This window comes from Chenopodium album, chromosome 10, assembly GCF_948465745.1.
Source record: "Chenopodium album chromosome 10, dcCheAlbu1.1, whole genome shotgun sequence".
Classification (NCBI taxonomy): domain Eukaryota; kingdom Viridiplantae; phylum Streptophyta; class Magnoliopsida; order Caryophyllales; family Amaranthaceae; genus Chenopodium; species Chenopodium album.
The window spans coordinates 8,301,745-8,316,667 of NC_137843.1; the positions used below are offsets into that span (position 1 = coordinate 8,301,745).

The 14,923-nt window shown below is 34.6% G+C and overlaps 2 protein-coding genes across 2 annotated transcripts; one reads left to right on the forward strand and one right to left on the reverse strand.

Annotated features, from left to right (window-relative positions):
• Nucleotides 1-4,966: 4,966 nt before the first annotated feature.
• Nucleotides 4,967-7,484, reverse strand: LOC145563399 (uncharacterized). The gene is made up of 4 exons (XM_081623845.1): nt 7,329-7,484; nt 6,410-6,999; nt 5,631-5,786; nt 4,967-5,511 (listed from the first exon to the last, which is right to left on the reverse strand). Exons 2-4 carry the CDS (start codon nt 6,965-6,967, stop codon nt 5,176-5,178), a joined length of 1,050 nt encoding a protein of 349 aa, XP_081479971.1. The 5' UTR covers nt 6,968-6,999; nt 7,329-7,484; the 3' UTR covers nt 4,967-5,175.
• Nucleotides 7,485-11,903: 4,419 nt separating this feature from the next.
• Nucleotides 11,904-13,915, forward strand: LOC145564716 (uncharacterized). Its single transcript, XM_081624940.1, has 5 exons — nt 11,904-12,479; nt 12,582-12,725; nt 12,877-13,128; nt 13,217-13,771; nt 13,865-13,915. The coding sequence occupies exons 1-5, from the start codon at nt 11,904-11,906 to the stop codon at nt 13,913-13,915; spliced, it is 1,578 nt and encodes a 525-aa protein (XP_081481066.1).
• The last annotated feature ends 1,008 nt before the right edge of the window (nt 13,916-14,923 follow it).

Consider the following 14,923-nt stretch of genomic DNA (forward strand, 5'->3'; position numbering starts at 1 on the left):
ACTACATAATTAATATTTGATAAAGAAAATGAAACAATGTAAAATTAGTCCCAGTAAAGTTGGAACTATGATAATTAATAGACTTTAATATATTATACTACGTAATTAATATTTGATAATGAATATGAGAGGGTGTAAAATTATTCCTAGTAAAGATGAAACTATGATAATTAATAGACTTTAATATTTTATACTACCTCCGTCCCTAAATTACATTCCTCCTTTCTATTTTTGGTATTCCAAAATTACATTCCTCATTTCTATCTTTGGTAAGTTTTTTTAAGTAAATCAACTCTCTTTTTGTGTTTTATATTTAATGCTTTCTCACTCATCCTTACCTAATCTCACTCATAATCCTTGTGCCAAATTACAATGAATATGATTGGTTAAAAATTTTCAATTAGGAGCATGTGATTGGTCCTTTTTTTTTGCAAAGGATTGATGACATGTCATGAGTAATAACTATTCTATCTTTGTACTTCCCATTGCATTATCTAATTATTGTTATTTGTCTTATTCTTCTCTCCTTAATTCCCGTGTAAATTTCCAAAGAGGAATGTAATTTAGGGACAGAGGGAGTACTACGTAATTAATACTCCGTATTTGATAAAGAATGTGAGAGGGCGTAAAATAAGTCCCAGTAAAGATGAAACTATGACTATTAATAGACTTTAATATTATTTACTACTATGTAATTAATATTTGATAAAGAAAATGAAACAGTGTAAAATAAGTCCTACACTCCTAGTAAATTAAGATGAAACTATGATAATTACTCTTTCCGTTTTTAAATACTTGCTCCACTTTTTTTTACGGCCGTTTTAAAATAATTGCTCTATTTCCTTATTTGGAAAGCTTTTATAATATTTAGGACTTGTTCACATTTACTAAATTGAACTGAACTGAACTGATTGGAGCTGAACTGAACTGAACAGAGCTGAAATGAATATTTTGTGAGAGAAGGAAATTAGGAGCTGAATAGAACTGAACTGATTGGAGCTGAAGTGAACATACCCTTAATTCATTTCTCTCAACTAATGAGATCCAATTTTATTACTTTTAGATTCTCTCTCCTCCAACTTATCTACCAGTCTACCACTAACCCCACTATCTCTATATTTTATTATTTTCCCCAATTTCTCCTAAAATCCACACATGAATAAATGGATTAAGTATTTAAAAACAAAGGGAGTAATAGACTTTAATATTTTATACTACGTAATTAATATTGTTGTTTGTACTTCCTCCGTTTCTTTTTAGTTGACACGTTTCTTTAGTCACGTTTGCTAATGCACTTATTCAATCATTAATATCTTTAATTATCAATAAGCAAAAATTATAAAAAGTTGATATTTTGAAAGTATATAACGTGACGAATCTAACAAGATCCCACATGACTATATTTTTCATTACGTATAAAGCACAAAATACCGTCAAAGGAAGGTGAATGAATAGTGCTAAAGTCAAAACGTGTCAACTAAAAAGAAACGGTGGTAGTATGTTAGACTGTTAAGAGTTTTTAAGCGTTCTTCCACTTCCAGCTTGCGGGACATGAGAAGATTGTAATCTAATCCTACTAAGAAATTATTGTCAAAAAATTTCATCAAAAAATATATATTATTCCCTCCATCCCTTAATACAAAGCCTCTTTTGGTTTTTGCGCGGGAATTAAGAAAGTTGTAAATTTTTTAAAACTAATGATTAAAAGCACATATGTGCATGTGGGTTAGAGAGAGATAGAGAGAAATAAAAAGTAGTTGGGAATAATTGAAGAGATAGAGAGAGAAAGCGTTGGGAATTGATGTAAAAAGTACAAAAAAATGAAGGAATAAAGATGACAACTCATCAAAAAGAGGGTAATTATGTAAAAAAATACAACCTTTAAATAGAAAGAGGCATTGTATTTTGGTTTAACCAAAAAGAAAATGAGGCTTTGTACTAAGGGACGGAGGGAGTAGTACTCACTTCGTCCCATAATATAGTTCTTGTTTTCCTATTTTGGAGATCCAAAATGTTGTTTCTCTCTCTAACTTTTGTCTATGATTGTACTTTTTACTTTTATTAATGTCCTACTTCTACTTTCTCCTCCTATGTTTTAAATACCGTGAAAAAACATAAACATGAACTATATTATGGGATGGAAGGAATATTTTTTGTCAATCTGATCCACCTTTGTATAATTTTAATTTTATTTTACTAAAATTATCTTTTGATTAGTATAAGTGTTATTAATTAGGTTAAGGAATATGTAAAAATAAGATTGATTATTGATATACATTTATAAGATTGATACATAATTTTGACATGCATATCTAAATCATTTTTACCATATTTCTTACATTACCTTTTAATAAAATAGATCAAATACAATTTTAATTTATTGTGGATGATGAGGCAAAAAAAAAAAAAAAAAAAAAAAAAAAAAAAACTAATGATGTGGATTTACATTACTGTGTTTTTTTGGTTTTTGAAGGAGATATATTACTATATTGATGTGGTCTAATCTGTGTACTAATGAAATTAATGGGAGAAAAAACATACCTTACTTTAACCTATTAAAGTGGATTTTCACTTTTATCTTACTTTTGTGATGAATTTAAGGTGATTATTAACTCGCATAATCACATAATTATTACGAGTAAATTTTAACTGTAATTTTCTGTAGATAATAAGTTACTCGTAGTTGGATTTGATGGTACTTTGTGTCCATCTTTTTGCACAATCTGTATATCAATCAATCAATCAAAGCCTTAATCCCAAAAGTGGGGTCGGCTAACATCCCAAAAGTGGGGTCGGCTAACATGCACAATCTGTATAGTGCCCCTTTATTTCCCAATCATGGCATTCCACTGTTGTTTTTCTTCTCTCTTTATGTTTATGTCTTTTTTTTAGCTGATTGTGATCCACAAATATAATTATCCATTCTAGATTTTTCTTAATTTTTCATTGAAAAGTAATTTTCAGTCATTAGTCTAGAATAGTAAAGATTTAAAGAAAAATGACAAATGTAAGAGTAATTTTGCAAATTTGAAGAATTGAAAATGAGAACGTCTCTGTTGTAAAAATAAAAAAAAATAAAAAAATGAGAATGTCTCCAAAGTATAAGGAGGAGTTCTAATAGACTAATAGATTAAAAATCAATCCTATGGATAAACCTAACTCATAGAAAGTCGGACATTCTTATGCAAGACTTGAGAATTCTCTGCCTTTAATAACTTGTTCATTGATAATTTAAATTTAAATATATATTTTTTTTTTTTGAGAAGCATTTAAATTTAAATATATAGTTACATGTTGATGATATTATTAATACCAACAAAAAATATCTATTAATACCAACAAAACTTAAAATTTTGCATTTGTTGATACCAGTGAATTAGTATTTTGGTATTAGGGTGATACTACACGGCACAATTTAATATTAAGCATAATTTCTCATCAAGAGTCAAGACCTAACTCATAATGAAGTTTGTTTGTATTAGGATACCATAGAATTAGGAGAGAAAATAAGAATTGGACCAAGGTCTTGTTTAGTTCACCTTATTTTTACTTATTTTAGAAAAAATAAGTTCAGATCAGATCAGAAAAAATAAATTCAGATTATATTATCGTTTTATGTGCAGTTTTTTATCACTAGATATCTTTAATTTCGTAATGAAAAAAATTATGAAAATCATATATTAATAAAATACACATTATTACGAATCTAACAAGACCCCACTTGATATTTTTTTCCGTATAAATTACTTTATATTTAAGATCAGATCAGATCATACCAGATTTGATAAGTTTAGATAAGTAAAACTAAAGCAAACCAAACAAGGCCCAAGCCTAACTCATGATGAAGTTGGACCCTTTATTGGCCTCTCTAGTCCATAATGATTGTTGCATGATTATAAAAGACTTGAAGCAAACAAACAAGCCCATAATAACAAATACTCATAAAATGTGCGTACCAACTTTTAAGCATAGAAAAAGCGTGACGTGGGAGCAACGACTATGTTGGGAATTCTAGCCGTAATTTAATTTTAAGGCTACTTGAATGAGTTGGACTATCATTGAATTTCAACAAGCACACTCAAACAACCCCATCATTAATCATATTTTCATTTTTAAAATATCTTTTTATATTCGACTTTACAATCACATCAATATATTCTGGTCTACAATAATATTATTGTTCTAATATAGTATTGTAGATTTGATGACTATGTTTGTTTGTTTGTTTTTTTTTTTTTTTTATTTTATTACTATTAAAATAGCAAATTATTATATCCTGAACATTTCACTTTTTTAATTGATAATCTTAATAGTTTATGCAGCCACAAGTTTACAAACTGGTAGAAATATTGCCTTGAACTATTCACATATTCTTATATGTGGCTAGTTGCATGGTATGACCATTTTACAATAAGGCAATTAATTAAGTAATAAGAAATTACGGTGATGAACAAATGGGATTATCTTGACGTATGTGGGTTATTTAAATGAAAAAGGGGTTACTCTCTTATATAAATGGAATCATTCATTCAATTTTTAAAACAAAAAATTAAGGGTTACTTGGATGAACAAATGGGGTTACTTATTTCTAAATTTTGATATTACTCATATAATGAATTAGTTACTTTAATGGATAAAATAAGGTTACTCTTATGCAGTGGCGGATCCAGAATATTCAAAATGGGGTCCAAATTTTCTTAAAATTATACTACATATAACCCAAATTATCATGTTGATTAATATAATTTATCTTTTTAAAAAAAATTCATGGGGGTTAAGTGGATGCTTTGCACGAGTATGAGAACCTGAGATAGTGTCTTCAACTCCTTCACAAAGGTAGATGAGAATAGTTCCCTTCAAAAACCATCTTGATTCTTATAGGTTATACCCATATCATGCAAATGATGCTTCTAGGAACTGTCAATGAATCAGAACAAGATCAGAAAGCTAATTTGACAAACATATGAAATTGTTAATTGATGATTACTATCATCTAATTATACATATGCCAACATTACAATAAATCGTGTATTCCCCTTCCTACTCTAGAGAAATTTCCACTTTACAGGTTCAATTGGTTCACCAAGGAAAAATCGAGAAAAAAAAAAAAAAGTATTGATCCAATAAAACTACTGCTTCAGAGCACTGCGTACCTAACATAGTTGTGGTTTTTTCCTAACTGTTAGTATTGTTGTTGATGGATTCTTTCTCCCTCCAAACTGCATGTACTTCATCAGTTCGAAATCTTTGTGTAAATGTTGATTCCTCCAGGGGGGTAGATAATCCATGAGCATAAGCAAGAAGACCAGTGTATGCAATCATGGCTCCATTGTCAATGCAATATCTATCATCAGTAGAATATAACCGCCCACCTCTCTCAGAACACATTATCCTCATCATCTCTTGCAACCGCTCATTACAACCAACACCCCCAACAATGAGAACATCTTTTGCATCACAATGAGCCATGGCTCTTTCTGTTATTTCAACAAGCATAGCAAAGAGAGTTTCCTAGGACACCAACCACCAGATACTAAGAAATTAATTCACAGATTTCAAACTTTGCAGATATAACAAATTATTAATAAAAAATAACGAGACATCACAGCAGACACGAAACAAGTACGTACTTGCAGAGAGTAGCACAAGTCAGCAGGTGTGCATTCATTGCTTTTTAGTTTCTCCTCAGCTGTAGTTTCAATGTAGCTCAATATGCCACTAAATGAAACATCCATTCCCTTTACAGCATATGGTAAATCTATGAATTTTTCACCTTTCTTAGCAAGCTGGGCATAAACAGAAAAAGGCCAGTTAACAATTTACAGATACAAATTAAATATCACGATGTAAAAGAGGAGCATGACAAGTTGATTACAGTATCTGAGTATCATACAATTCTATCTAGAGCATACCGCCAAAGATGAGAATGCACGTCTTTTGTATATGCATGTAAAATTTTTCTTTGCTTCCAGCCTAAACTTCCCCTATTTAATTTGAGGTGGTAAAGTAGCTCGAGGAAAGTATTTGTAAATTGTTAACTTCTCTGTTCTCTGCAAGTGACCACATAAAGTTGAGCAATGCAATAATGAAATGTTAATACAATGCTCAAATATTACACCAAAACTAAATACTCAAAGTTCTTAACATTTGGCCACTTATCATGCAAGATAAAGGAATCCTACCTGTAGATGACCTTCTCTATAGACTATAATTAATGTAATGCCACTAATGCAGTGTTGATACTTATCCAACAGAGCAACTAACCAACAAAATAAATCACAAAAATGGACTACATTAACATCATCACTAAAAATGCAGTTGTTATACTCCTGTATATCTTCAATACAAACAAAGAAAGGGAGATAACACAATCAAGAGACATCTTGTTAACAAGAGGAGCTCATTCTACCTGTTCAATGTTATATCCTGGACTAGGATCATTTGAAAGTGTTAAAACTCGAGCAAAGCGATCCAAGCAATTACCAACAGCAATGTCAATGGTCTCCCCAAAAATCCGATACCTCCCCTCACTATACGCGATCACTTGTGTATTACCCCCACTAACATACAGCACAACAGGATCAACCGCTCCTGTAACAATCCTCCCCATCTCAATATGAGCAATACAGTGATTAACACCAACAATCGGCTTCTTCCAAAGCTGAGAAAGAACCCTTACCACAACCGCGGAAACTTGCAAGGGAGCACCCATCCCCGGGCCTTTGGTATAACACAGACAGTCAATATCATCCGGGGTTATTCCAGCCGTGGTTAGAGCAGATTTCACAAGAGGCAGGACATGTTCAAGGTGATGGTGGGCGGTTTCTCGGGGAAGAAACCCGTGTCCTGGAGGGGTAATGTAGGTGTGTCTGGGGTTCGATAAAATGGTTCCATCTAGGGTTACAACACCAACACCAATCTTATTAGCTGAACCTTCAAAACCAAGGGCAATCATTCTTTTGCTCATCTTTTACCCACAAATTGATGCCCACTAAAACCCTAAAAAAATTGAAAATTTACACAAATGAGTTCTTCATCAGATCAATCACTGATAATTACTCCACATTAGTTCCATAAATTGCAAAATACAAACAAATTAATTGCAAGAGAATCTGGGAAAATGTTATTATTTCCTAAATAATCAATCAATCTAAGTTAACTATTGAAACTTCAAATGATGGGTATAGCATTATAGCACCAATTTAAAGTAATTAAGTTAAAAGGATGATTCTTGACAATGAAATTATAGTACCAAATTACAAATTCAAATGATAATTAAACTACAAAATGGAATGAATTAAAGAAGAGAGATAGAGAAAGTAAAATACCAGATGAGTTGCACTTGCACAGCAGAGGAGAAATTTGGCACGATAACGCTGCCGGCAAACTGAAGTGGTACAAGGCGTACAAGGTGAGGAGACTAATGAAACTACATAAAATCTGCAAGTAATTTTAAGTACAAGTAGAAGATAATAGGGTTAAAGGATAAGTTAACAATCTTAACATTTTCCATTTAAAGGATAACCTAAGAAACATGAGTGTTTTGTTGACATGTTAAATTTAATACGTAAGAAATTCTTAACACTAATTCACTTTTTTGGTATTCATTTAATGTCATGTAAGTAGTAATATATATATAAAAATAAAAAATAAAAAATAAAAAAATAAAAAAAAATCAGCACGTTTTCTGTAAGGCTAGCTACATCGTGTGGTCGGACTTACTTATTTAAGGGTTACTCAGTCGGTCATGGATTACTCGGTCATTGGGTTACTTGGTTGTCAAGCCACACGATGTGGCCAGCCATATAAAACTTTGCAAAAAAGTTAGGTTCGTTCAAAATATTTATCACTAATTTCATAATTTATTGGTTATTTTCTCAGGCGGGTTAACTTCGTGTTGGGGATCTCATCAACAACCCATCCTATTTTAACTTACCGTGTTATTTCATAATGTCCTTTTCAAGTAAATTTGTCGAGTATTAAGAGTAAAATTCAAACCTTTTAAATTATTTTTTTAACAACCTTTTAATCAATTTTAGAGTTTGATTAGTTTTCTATTCGAGTTCATATCACTCTTATAGACAAGAAAATCGATTGCCTATATGACCTAGGTATCAAACAACTTACTTTATTTAACTCAAGGGTTTCGTGGTGAAATATCCTTATTAATTACTCCCCATAATCTTAAGAGTCTTATATAATTGCCCGTTAAAATACGAATCGAGTTTACCTAAATAATTATTGATATCATTGAATGCAAGACATTTTGACAGTTATAATCATCCATTACTAACAGGGGTGGTTCTGAGTATGTCCAAGGTGGTCGAGTTTGGAGTGTTGGAGTATAACTGAACCAGGCAATCTACAAGATCTATCAACATCATCACCTCTTATCCGTCTAGATTTAGTTGTCACCTTACCAGTTTAGGAGGAAATACAAGTTGATCTATTAGATCGACATAACATGTGAATCTAGAGGGCAGGGTTGTCTTTCCAATCATTAAGGTGGGGGTCTTTGGTAATTGCCTCCATCTTACTTGTCTATAATGCCACATAGCTTGGTTATGTTGTCCACGTGTACATGCTGTGTTGTACATATCCCGTTTACGTACGGTATTTAGGGTTTGGTCCTATCGCCATCTTGAGGTGTTCCAAACGGAGGGTTGTGAGACAAATAAATTATGTCTCACAAGGGCAATATAGGCATTTCGGACGTCATTTTAGAGATGTCTCATTGAGTTCTTAAATCATACCACTGGAACTTCAGTGGTACAAAATACACTCCCAGTGGTATAAAATATAGTCTTAGTGGTACTCAAAAAGATTCAACTAGAGTTTAAGTTGAACAAAATATAGACTCAGTGGTAGTGGTCTTGTCAAATTTTTGTCCGTTCTGCACGTGAAGTGGAGCCCACACTACCTTTTTCAGTCTTCCTATCTCTCTCCACATTTCTCTCTCTTCATTGTACTTTTATAATTTTTTAATAGTTGTGAGACATTTTGTTTTGTCTCACAACACTCCCTTTTTCTACTTCCTCCGCCATCTTCGTCTCTACTTGTGAAACACTGCTCCTTAAGGTGATGACTCAGCAAGCATTATAACAAATTACTGCCACGTCAGCTAATTAGTGCTCAAGTTAGGTAGATTTGTAATAAATAATTGAGCAGTATATAAGCTCAAGTTAGTTGCTCTTATTTTCCTCATTAATTCTACTACCTACTTTTCCTCTCTTCTTCTTCTCTTTCTTTCTTATTCTTAGACACCATTGTAGTACTATGTTCTGAGCTTGCATATCAATGGAAATCAGCTGGTTTTCTACAGTTTTATACTCAGTTTGTTCTGTTTCATAACACTACTACATTGCTTTTCATACGGGATTGATCGATTTTCAGGAATTTTCCCAGGTTAGTATCCCATGCCACCCACTGCTCAATAGACACGGTACTGGATATTTTTAATTTTTTGTTAAAGATTTTAATATGTTTTCACTGTTCTATATCAATTGGCCAGATTTTGCTGTTAGTTTTTTCGAAATTAATTGGCAGATTTTGCTGTTAGTTTTTTCGAAATTAATTGGGCAGATTTTGAATAAATATAAGGAAGGAAAATTTCACATTTACTACCAGGAAAAGCACCCTAACTCACAATTGCTACCCCTTTAAATTTTTTATTTTATATTACTACCACACAAAAACACTAACTGTTAAAATAACTACCACTTAACAGATTCTGTCAAAGAATCGTTAGTGGGGCCCACACCATTAACTACCTCCATCTAACTCACTCTTTCTCCCCGTAACTATCTTCTCCCTTTCTCTCTCTTCTCCCATTTATTTTACTGAACCTCCATAATTTACCAAGTTTAAGTTTTTTTCCCCTTTTTTCTTTACGCATCTTTCTATCTATCTTATCTTAATATCTAGGGTTTGAGTGCGTGTCCACCTGGGAGCAGCGTCATCTTCCTTGCTGAAGTGGAAGCTTTAAGAATCTTCTGGCAGCATTTGACAAGTAACAACTCTTTTTCGTACTTGTAGTGGTCCAACAAAGCATCAATGGTGGTCAATTTGCAATAAAATACTGTTAATGTGGGCAATTTAGACAAAATTGTTGTTTTAGTAAACCCTAGATTTCTGCGCTTAGGTAATTAAGTTATTCACTAATTGTGCAATTAATTAATCATGTGTGGGTATACATTCATGTTTTATGCTGTGTTTGTTTTAAATTGTCAGTTTGTGCTCTGTGATGGTTGAATTTAAAATTGATTTTTTGTATGGTTTACTTGCTTTAATTGTAGAAAAATATGGATGGTGAGGATGATACTATTGACATTAAGCTTAGGTTATTTGGAGGGTTTGTGGAAAAGGAACGTAGGGGGAAGCAGTATTTGGTTTATGAAGGTGGGTTTGTTTATTGGAAGTATGCTGTGCTAGTGTCATATGTGAGGAGTGTGACTTACTTACGGTGTCTGTGTAATGAAGGATTAGTAGCTTTGGGGTGGGAGGCTCCTGAGATTTATAGCTTGTGGTATAAGGAGAAAGGAAAGACTTGGGTAAATGGGAAGAAAAGGATTGAAAATGATGATGATGTTAGGGGCTTCTTAGAGTCCAAACACAGTGAAGGGCATGTGGAGTTGTTTCAAACTGCGGGGTTGGAAGAGTAGGACAGATATCACCCTCCTGATGTAATTTTGGATAACCCAACCACATCCAACCCATCTGCATCTGAATCACAACCACCCAATTCTAATCCAAATGACCCAAAACCAAATGGTAATAGATCTCAACCTTCTAATTCACACCCATCTCAATCCATACCATCTCAAACTTATGAGCTTACTAATTTAGAAGCTAAGCCTGCATCTACAAACACCCTAAAACCAAACAAAGCCCATGTGACTAGGAGGAGCCCAAGGAATGTTAAGCCTGTTGAGAGTAAGCCACCTACAGCTGAAAGTAAGCCACCTATAGCTGAGAGTAAGCCACCTTTAGCTTTTTTACCTAGAGCAAAACTAAAGCCTAGGAAACTCATTCAGTCTGTGTGTAGGAGAAGTCCTAGGTTTACTAAAGATTCTGGAAAGGGGGAGGGTGAGAGTGCTGTCAGGGAGAAGGAAGAGAGTATGAGTGGTGTTAAAGAGAGGGGAAAGGGTGTAGCTAGTGAGCAAACTGAACAGAGAAAGGTGATAAAGAAGAGGAAGTCTGTGAGAAAGTGTACAAAGAGGTTGTTCAAAGATGAAGATTCTGGATCAAAATCTGGATCATCTTCTACAGAGCTGAGTGACTTGGATATTGACTGGAAGGCAGGTGAAGAAAATTTGGAAGTTAGTGATGAGGAATGGGAACAGTGGCATATCCAGACAAGAAGGCGTATATTAGGTGAGGTGGAGAAGAGTTTGCAGATTGTAAAAGCTGGTGACAGTTCCAAGGAAGTTGTTAAGCACACAGAGTAGAAGGTAAAGCAGCTTGGAAAGGACGTTGGTTGCACAGATCTTCAGCTACATGTGGAGGGAAGTGACTCAGATGAACTTAGGAGTCTTAATGGGTCAGATGAAGAAGAAGACTCAAGCCCATGGTTCAGGGAAGACACTGACTTTAAAAAGCCAGTTGTTCTTTTAGATAGGCAGAAGTTTACCAGCAGTAATGTGCTAAGAAGAGCACTGAGGACCCATGCTATAGAGAACAAGTATGAATTTTATTACCTACACAATGGTGGTTAGAGGATCACTATTTTCTGTAGAAAAAGATGAAACTGTGAGTGGAACCCTAAGAGGAGCAACTTACCTCAATGCAAGTGTGGTGATGAAGTGAAGAAGTGTGAGTTTAAGGTGTCTGCAAGGAGACTTTATAATAACAGTGCTTGGCAAATAAAGGAGCTGAGGTTAAAGCACAGGTGTATGAGATCTAGAATGAATGCATGTATTTCAGCTGAATACTTAGCAGAGAGGTATGTTGAAGAGTGGAGGAGCAATCCCACTTGGAAAATCAAGACATTTAGATCTAGGGTTCTAAGTGATTTAGGAATACACATTGGGTATTCACTGGCTTGGCTAGCAAGAGCCAGAGTAAAGTTCATGATTTATGGTTCTGCAGCAAAGCAATATGCAAGGATTTGGGATTATGGCAAGGCTGTGCTAAAGTATAATCCAGAAAGTGAGGTGTATGTGGTGGTTGAGGGAGCAGACAGACCAGAACCCCCTCTATTCATGAGGATGTACATGTGTTTGGCAGCATTGAAGAATGGTTTTAACAAAGGTTGTAGGCCTCTCATTGGCCTAGATGGCTATCATTTGAAAGGGGCCTATCCTGGTCAAATTCTTGTTGCAGTTGGCAAGGATGGGAATAATCAAATTTTCCCCTTTGCATGGGCAACAGTGGAGGTAGAGAACAAAGACACTTGGTGCTGGTTCATACAGTGTCTGCAGAAGGACATTGGAAATTGCAATGTAGGCTTGGGACTGACATTTATGAGTGATAGAAAAAAGGTTTGACTTTTCTCTCAGTGTACTTTTTTTTTTTTTTTTTTTATCATACCACAGTTGTATTTCTAGCAGTTGACTTGTTGCTTTTTTGACTTTTACCTTTAGGGATTGCTTGAAGCCTTGGATGAATTAGTCCCAAATGCTGAGAAGAGATTTTGTGTCAGGCATATTTGGGCTAATTTTAAGCTCCAATTCATTGGCTCTACCTTCAAGGAATTGTTTTGGAATACAGCAAGGGCAACCACTTTGGTAAGTTTATTTCATCATGAATTGTGTTATTTCATCCTTTGTGCACTGTGTTCTATCTTAGTATGCGGTCTGTCCTTGTGTTACAGTGTATGCATATGCTTTGTGTTGTGTTAGTTAGTCTCTTATCATAGTCTATGGTTTTGTGATATAGTTTGACTTTGAGGTTGCAATGGAGCCCATTAAGTTCTTATCAGAAGATGCATATGAGTACTTAGCAAATATATCACCATCACACTGGTCAAGACATGCTTTTTCTGATTGGTGTAAGTCCAACATGCTGCTAAACAATCTTTGTGAAACTTTCAATGATGTTATAAAAGATGCAAGAGATAAGCCCATTCTCACTCAAATGGAGTGGATGAGATATTACATGATGAAGAGGAACCGTGAGAAGTGGGAGACAGTTCAAAAAAATGGAAGGAAAGAACATGCCTTATGTGAGTAAGGTTTTTGGGAGGATTGAAAGGGTTGCTAGATATTGCATTGTCCAGTTGTCTAAAGGGGATAGCTATGAAGTTGAATTGAACAGGGATAAGGTGGTGGTTGACCTGAAGATGAAGTCATGCTCTTGTTATCACTGGCAGCTTACTGGCATACCATGTGTACATGCTTATGCTTGTATACTTGACAAAAGGGTGGATCCAGATGACTATGTGGATGCTTACTACAGTAGGGCAACCTATATTCTTGCATATCAAGATGCAATCAACCCTATGCTAGGCCCCAAGCATTGGGAGAAGATAGGCTTGAGACAACCACTCCCACCTACAGTTAGGGTAATGCCTGGAAGGCCTAAATCAAAGAAGAGAAAGCTGAAAAAGGGAGAAGGAGGACCAGGCAGCAAAGAGGCACAACCAAAGGGCCCAAAGTTCCAAAAACAGTGTAGAAATTGTGGTATCCTTGGTCATTATGCCAAGAGTTGTGGATCTGCACCTAAAAATGAAGCCTCGGCAACCTCTGAGCCAAAGGTGTCCTCCAAGCCTGTCCTGAACACATTATGGCTGCAGGAACAGAGGAGAAAGAAAGCTCAGAAGGCTGCTGCTAATGTAAGCAGACTGTCCTGTTTCTTTTTGTTTTAATATAGTGAAGTTTCTGTCCTATAATTGACTTTTATGTTTGTGTGCTTTGAATGTTTACAGAGTGGAGCTACTGCTGGACCTAACAGTATTGGTAACAAGAATTTCCACTAGAACAATAGAAACAACAAGGTCAAAGCTCCCATCCTATTACTTGCAGCCAAAGTACTCAGGCCTCAACAACAACAACAACAACAACAAGGTCAAAGGCAAAGGGAAAGAACAAAATTGTTTGAAATTTTTGTTTAAGTGCCTTGTGTAAACCTTAAACTTTGGTATTAGTCAATTAGAAAAAATGTTTGTATTTAACTGTCTGTAAGAATTGGAATTTGATGCTTTCAATTTGCAACATTTTGTAACTAATACAATACTTAACTATGCAATGGTGAAAACTGATGTTTATTGTCTCATAAAAGTAGTGTTTTTCATTAATACTTGAAGAGTTTATAATTTTAAAATGTCCACTTCATTAGAGTAGACTAACCTACTAACATAACACTAGAAACCAAATAACATAACACTAAACTGAAGCTACTAAGATAGAACCTACACTAACCTAAGCTTTCTTAAGCACAACTAACAACCCTACCATCATCAAAACACAACAACTGACAACACCCACAACAACACAGCCAAACCCACCATTGTTCTGCAGCCCTTGCTTAGAGTATCTCTTCCTATCACCACTAAGAGATTTGCACTTTAGTTTGAGGTTCTCATTCTCAGTGAGCAAGCACCTTCTCTGGCCACTAAGATCCTCAACTTCTCTTTGCAATGAGCTTATCTCACCCTTCATCAGTTTTTTGTCAAGGATCAATTGGTTGATCACATCCCTTTGCCAATCAGTCCCATCTTCTTCATCCAGTCATTCAAAGCTCTTGCAGCCCCTTGTTTCTGTTTTGGGATCATAAAACTTGCATGTCAAGAACTTTCTGCCTGGATTCTCTCTAGTCCATGAAGTTAGCCTAGCCGTGGGAATGCCGCAGTCACATTTCTTGTATTCTGAGGGTGAACACCTAACCAAAGCCATAATTCCCTACAAATTCACAAAATTAAGGAATCATTAGAACATTACATACTTTAATTACCCAACAACACTTTCAATTTCATGATTATCACATC

Excerpts from the sequence above, each read along its gene's own strand:
- LOC145563399 (XM_081623845.1), bottom strand. The coding sequence starts at position 6,967 with ATGAGCAAAAGAATGATTGCCCTTGGTTTTGAAGGTTCAGCTAATAAG. Across the intron at positions 5,787-6,409 it reads CAGGATATAACATTGAACAG|CTTGCTAAGAAAGGTGAAAA; the intron begins GTAGAATGAGCT and ends GTTTATGCCCAG. Across the intron at positions 5,512-5,630 it reads ACTTGTGCTACTCTCTGCAA|GAAACTCTCTTTGCTATGCT; the intron begins GTACGTACTTGT and ends TTGGTGTCCTAG.
- LOC145564716 (XM_081624940.1), top strand. The coding sequence starts at position 11,904 with ATGAATGCATGTATTTCAGCTGAATACTTAGCAGAGAGGTATGTTGAA. Across the intron at positions 12,726-12,876 it reads CAGCAAGGGCAACCACTTTG|TTTGACTTTGAGGTTGCAAT; the intron begins GTAAGTTTATTT and ends TTTGTGATATAG. Across the intron at positions 13,772-13,864 it reads CTCAGAAGGCTGCTGCTAAT|AGTGGAGCTACTGCTGGACC; the intron begins GTAAGCAGACTG and ends GAATGTTTACAG.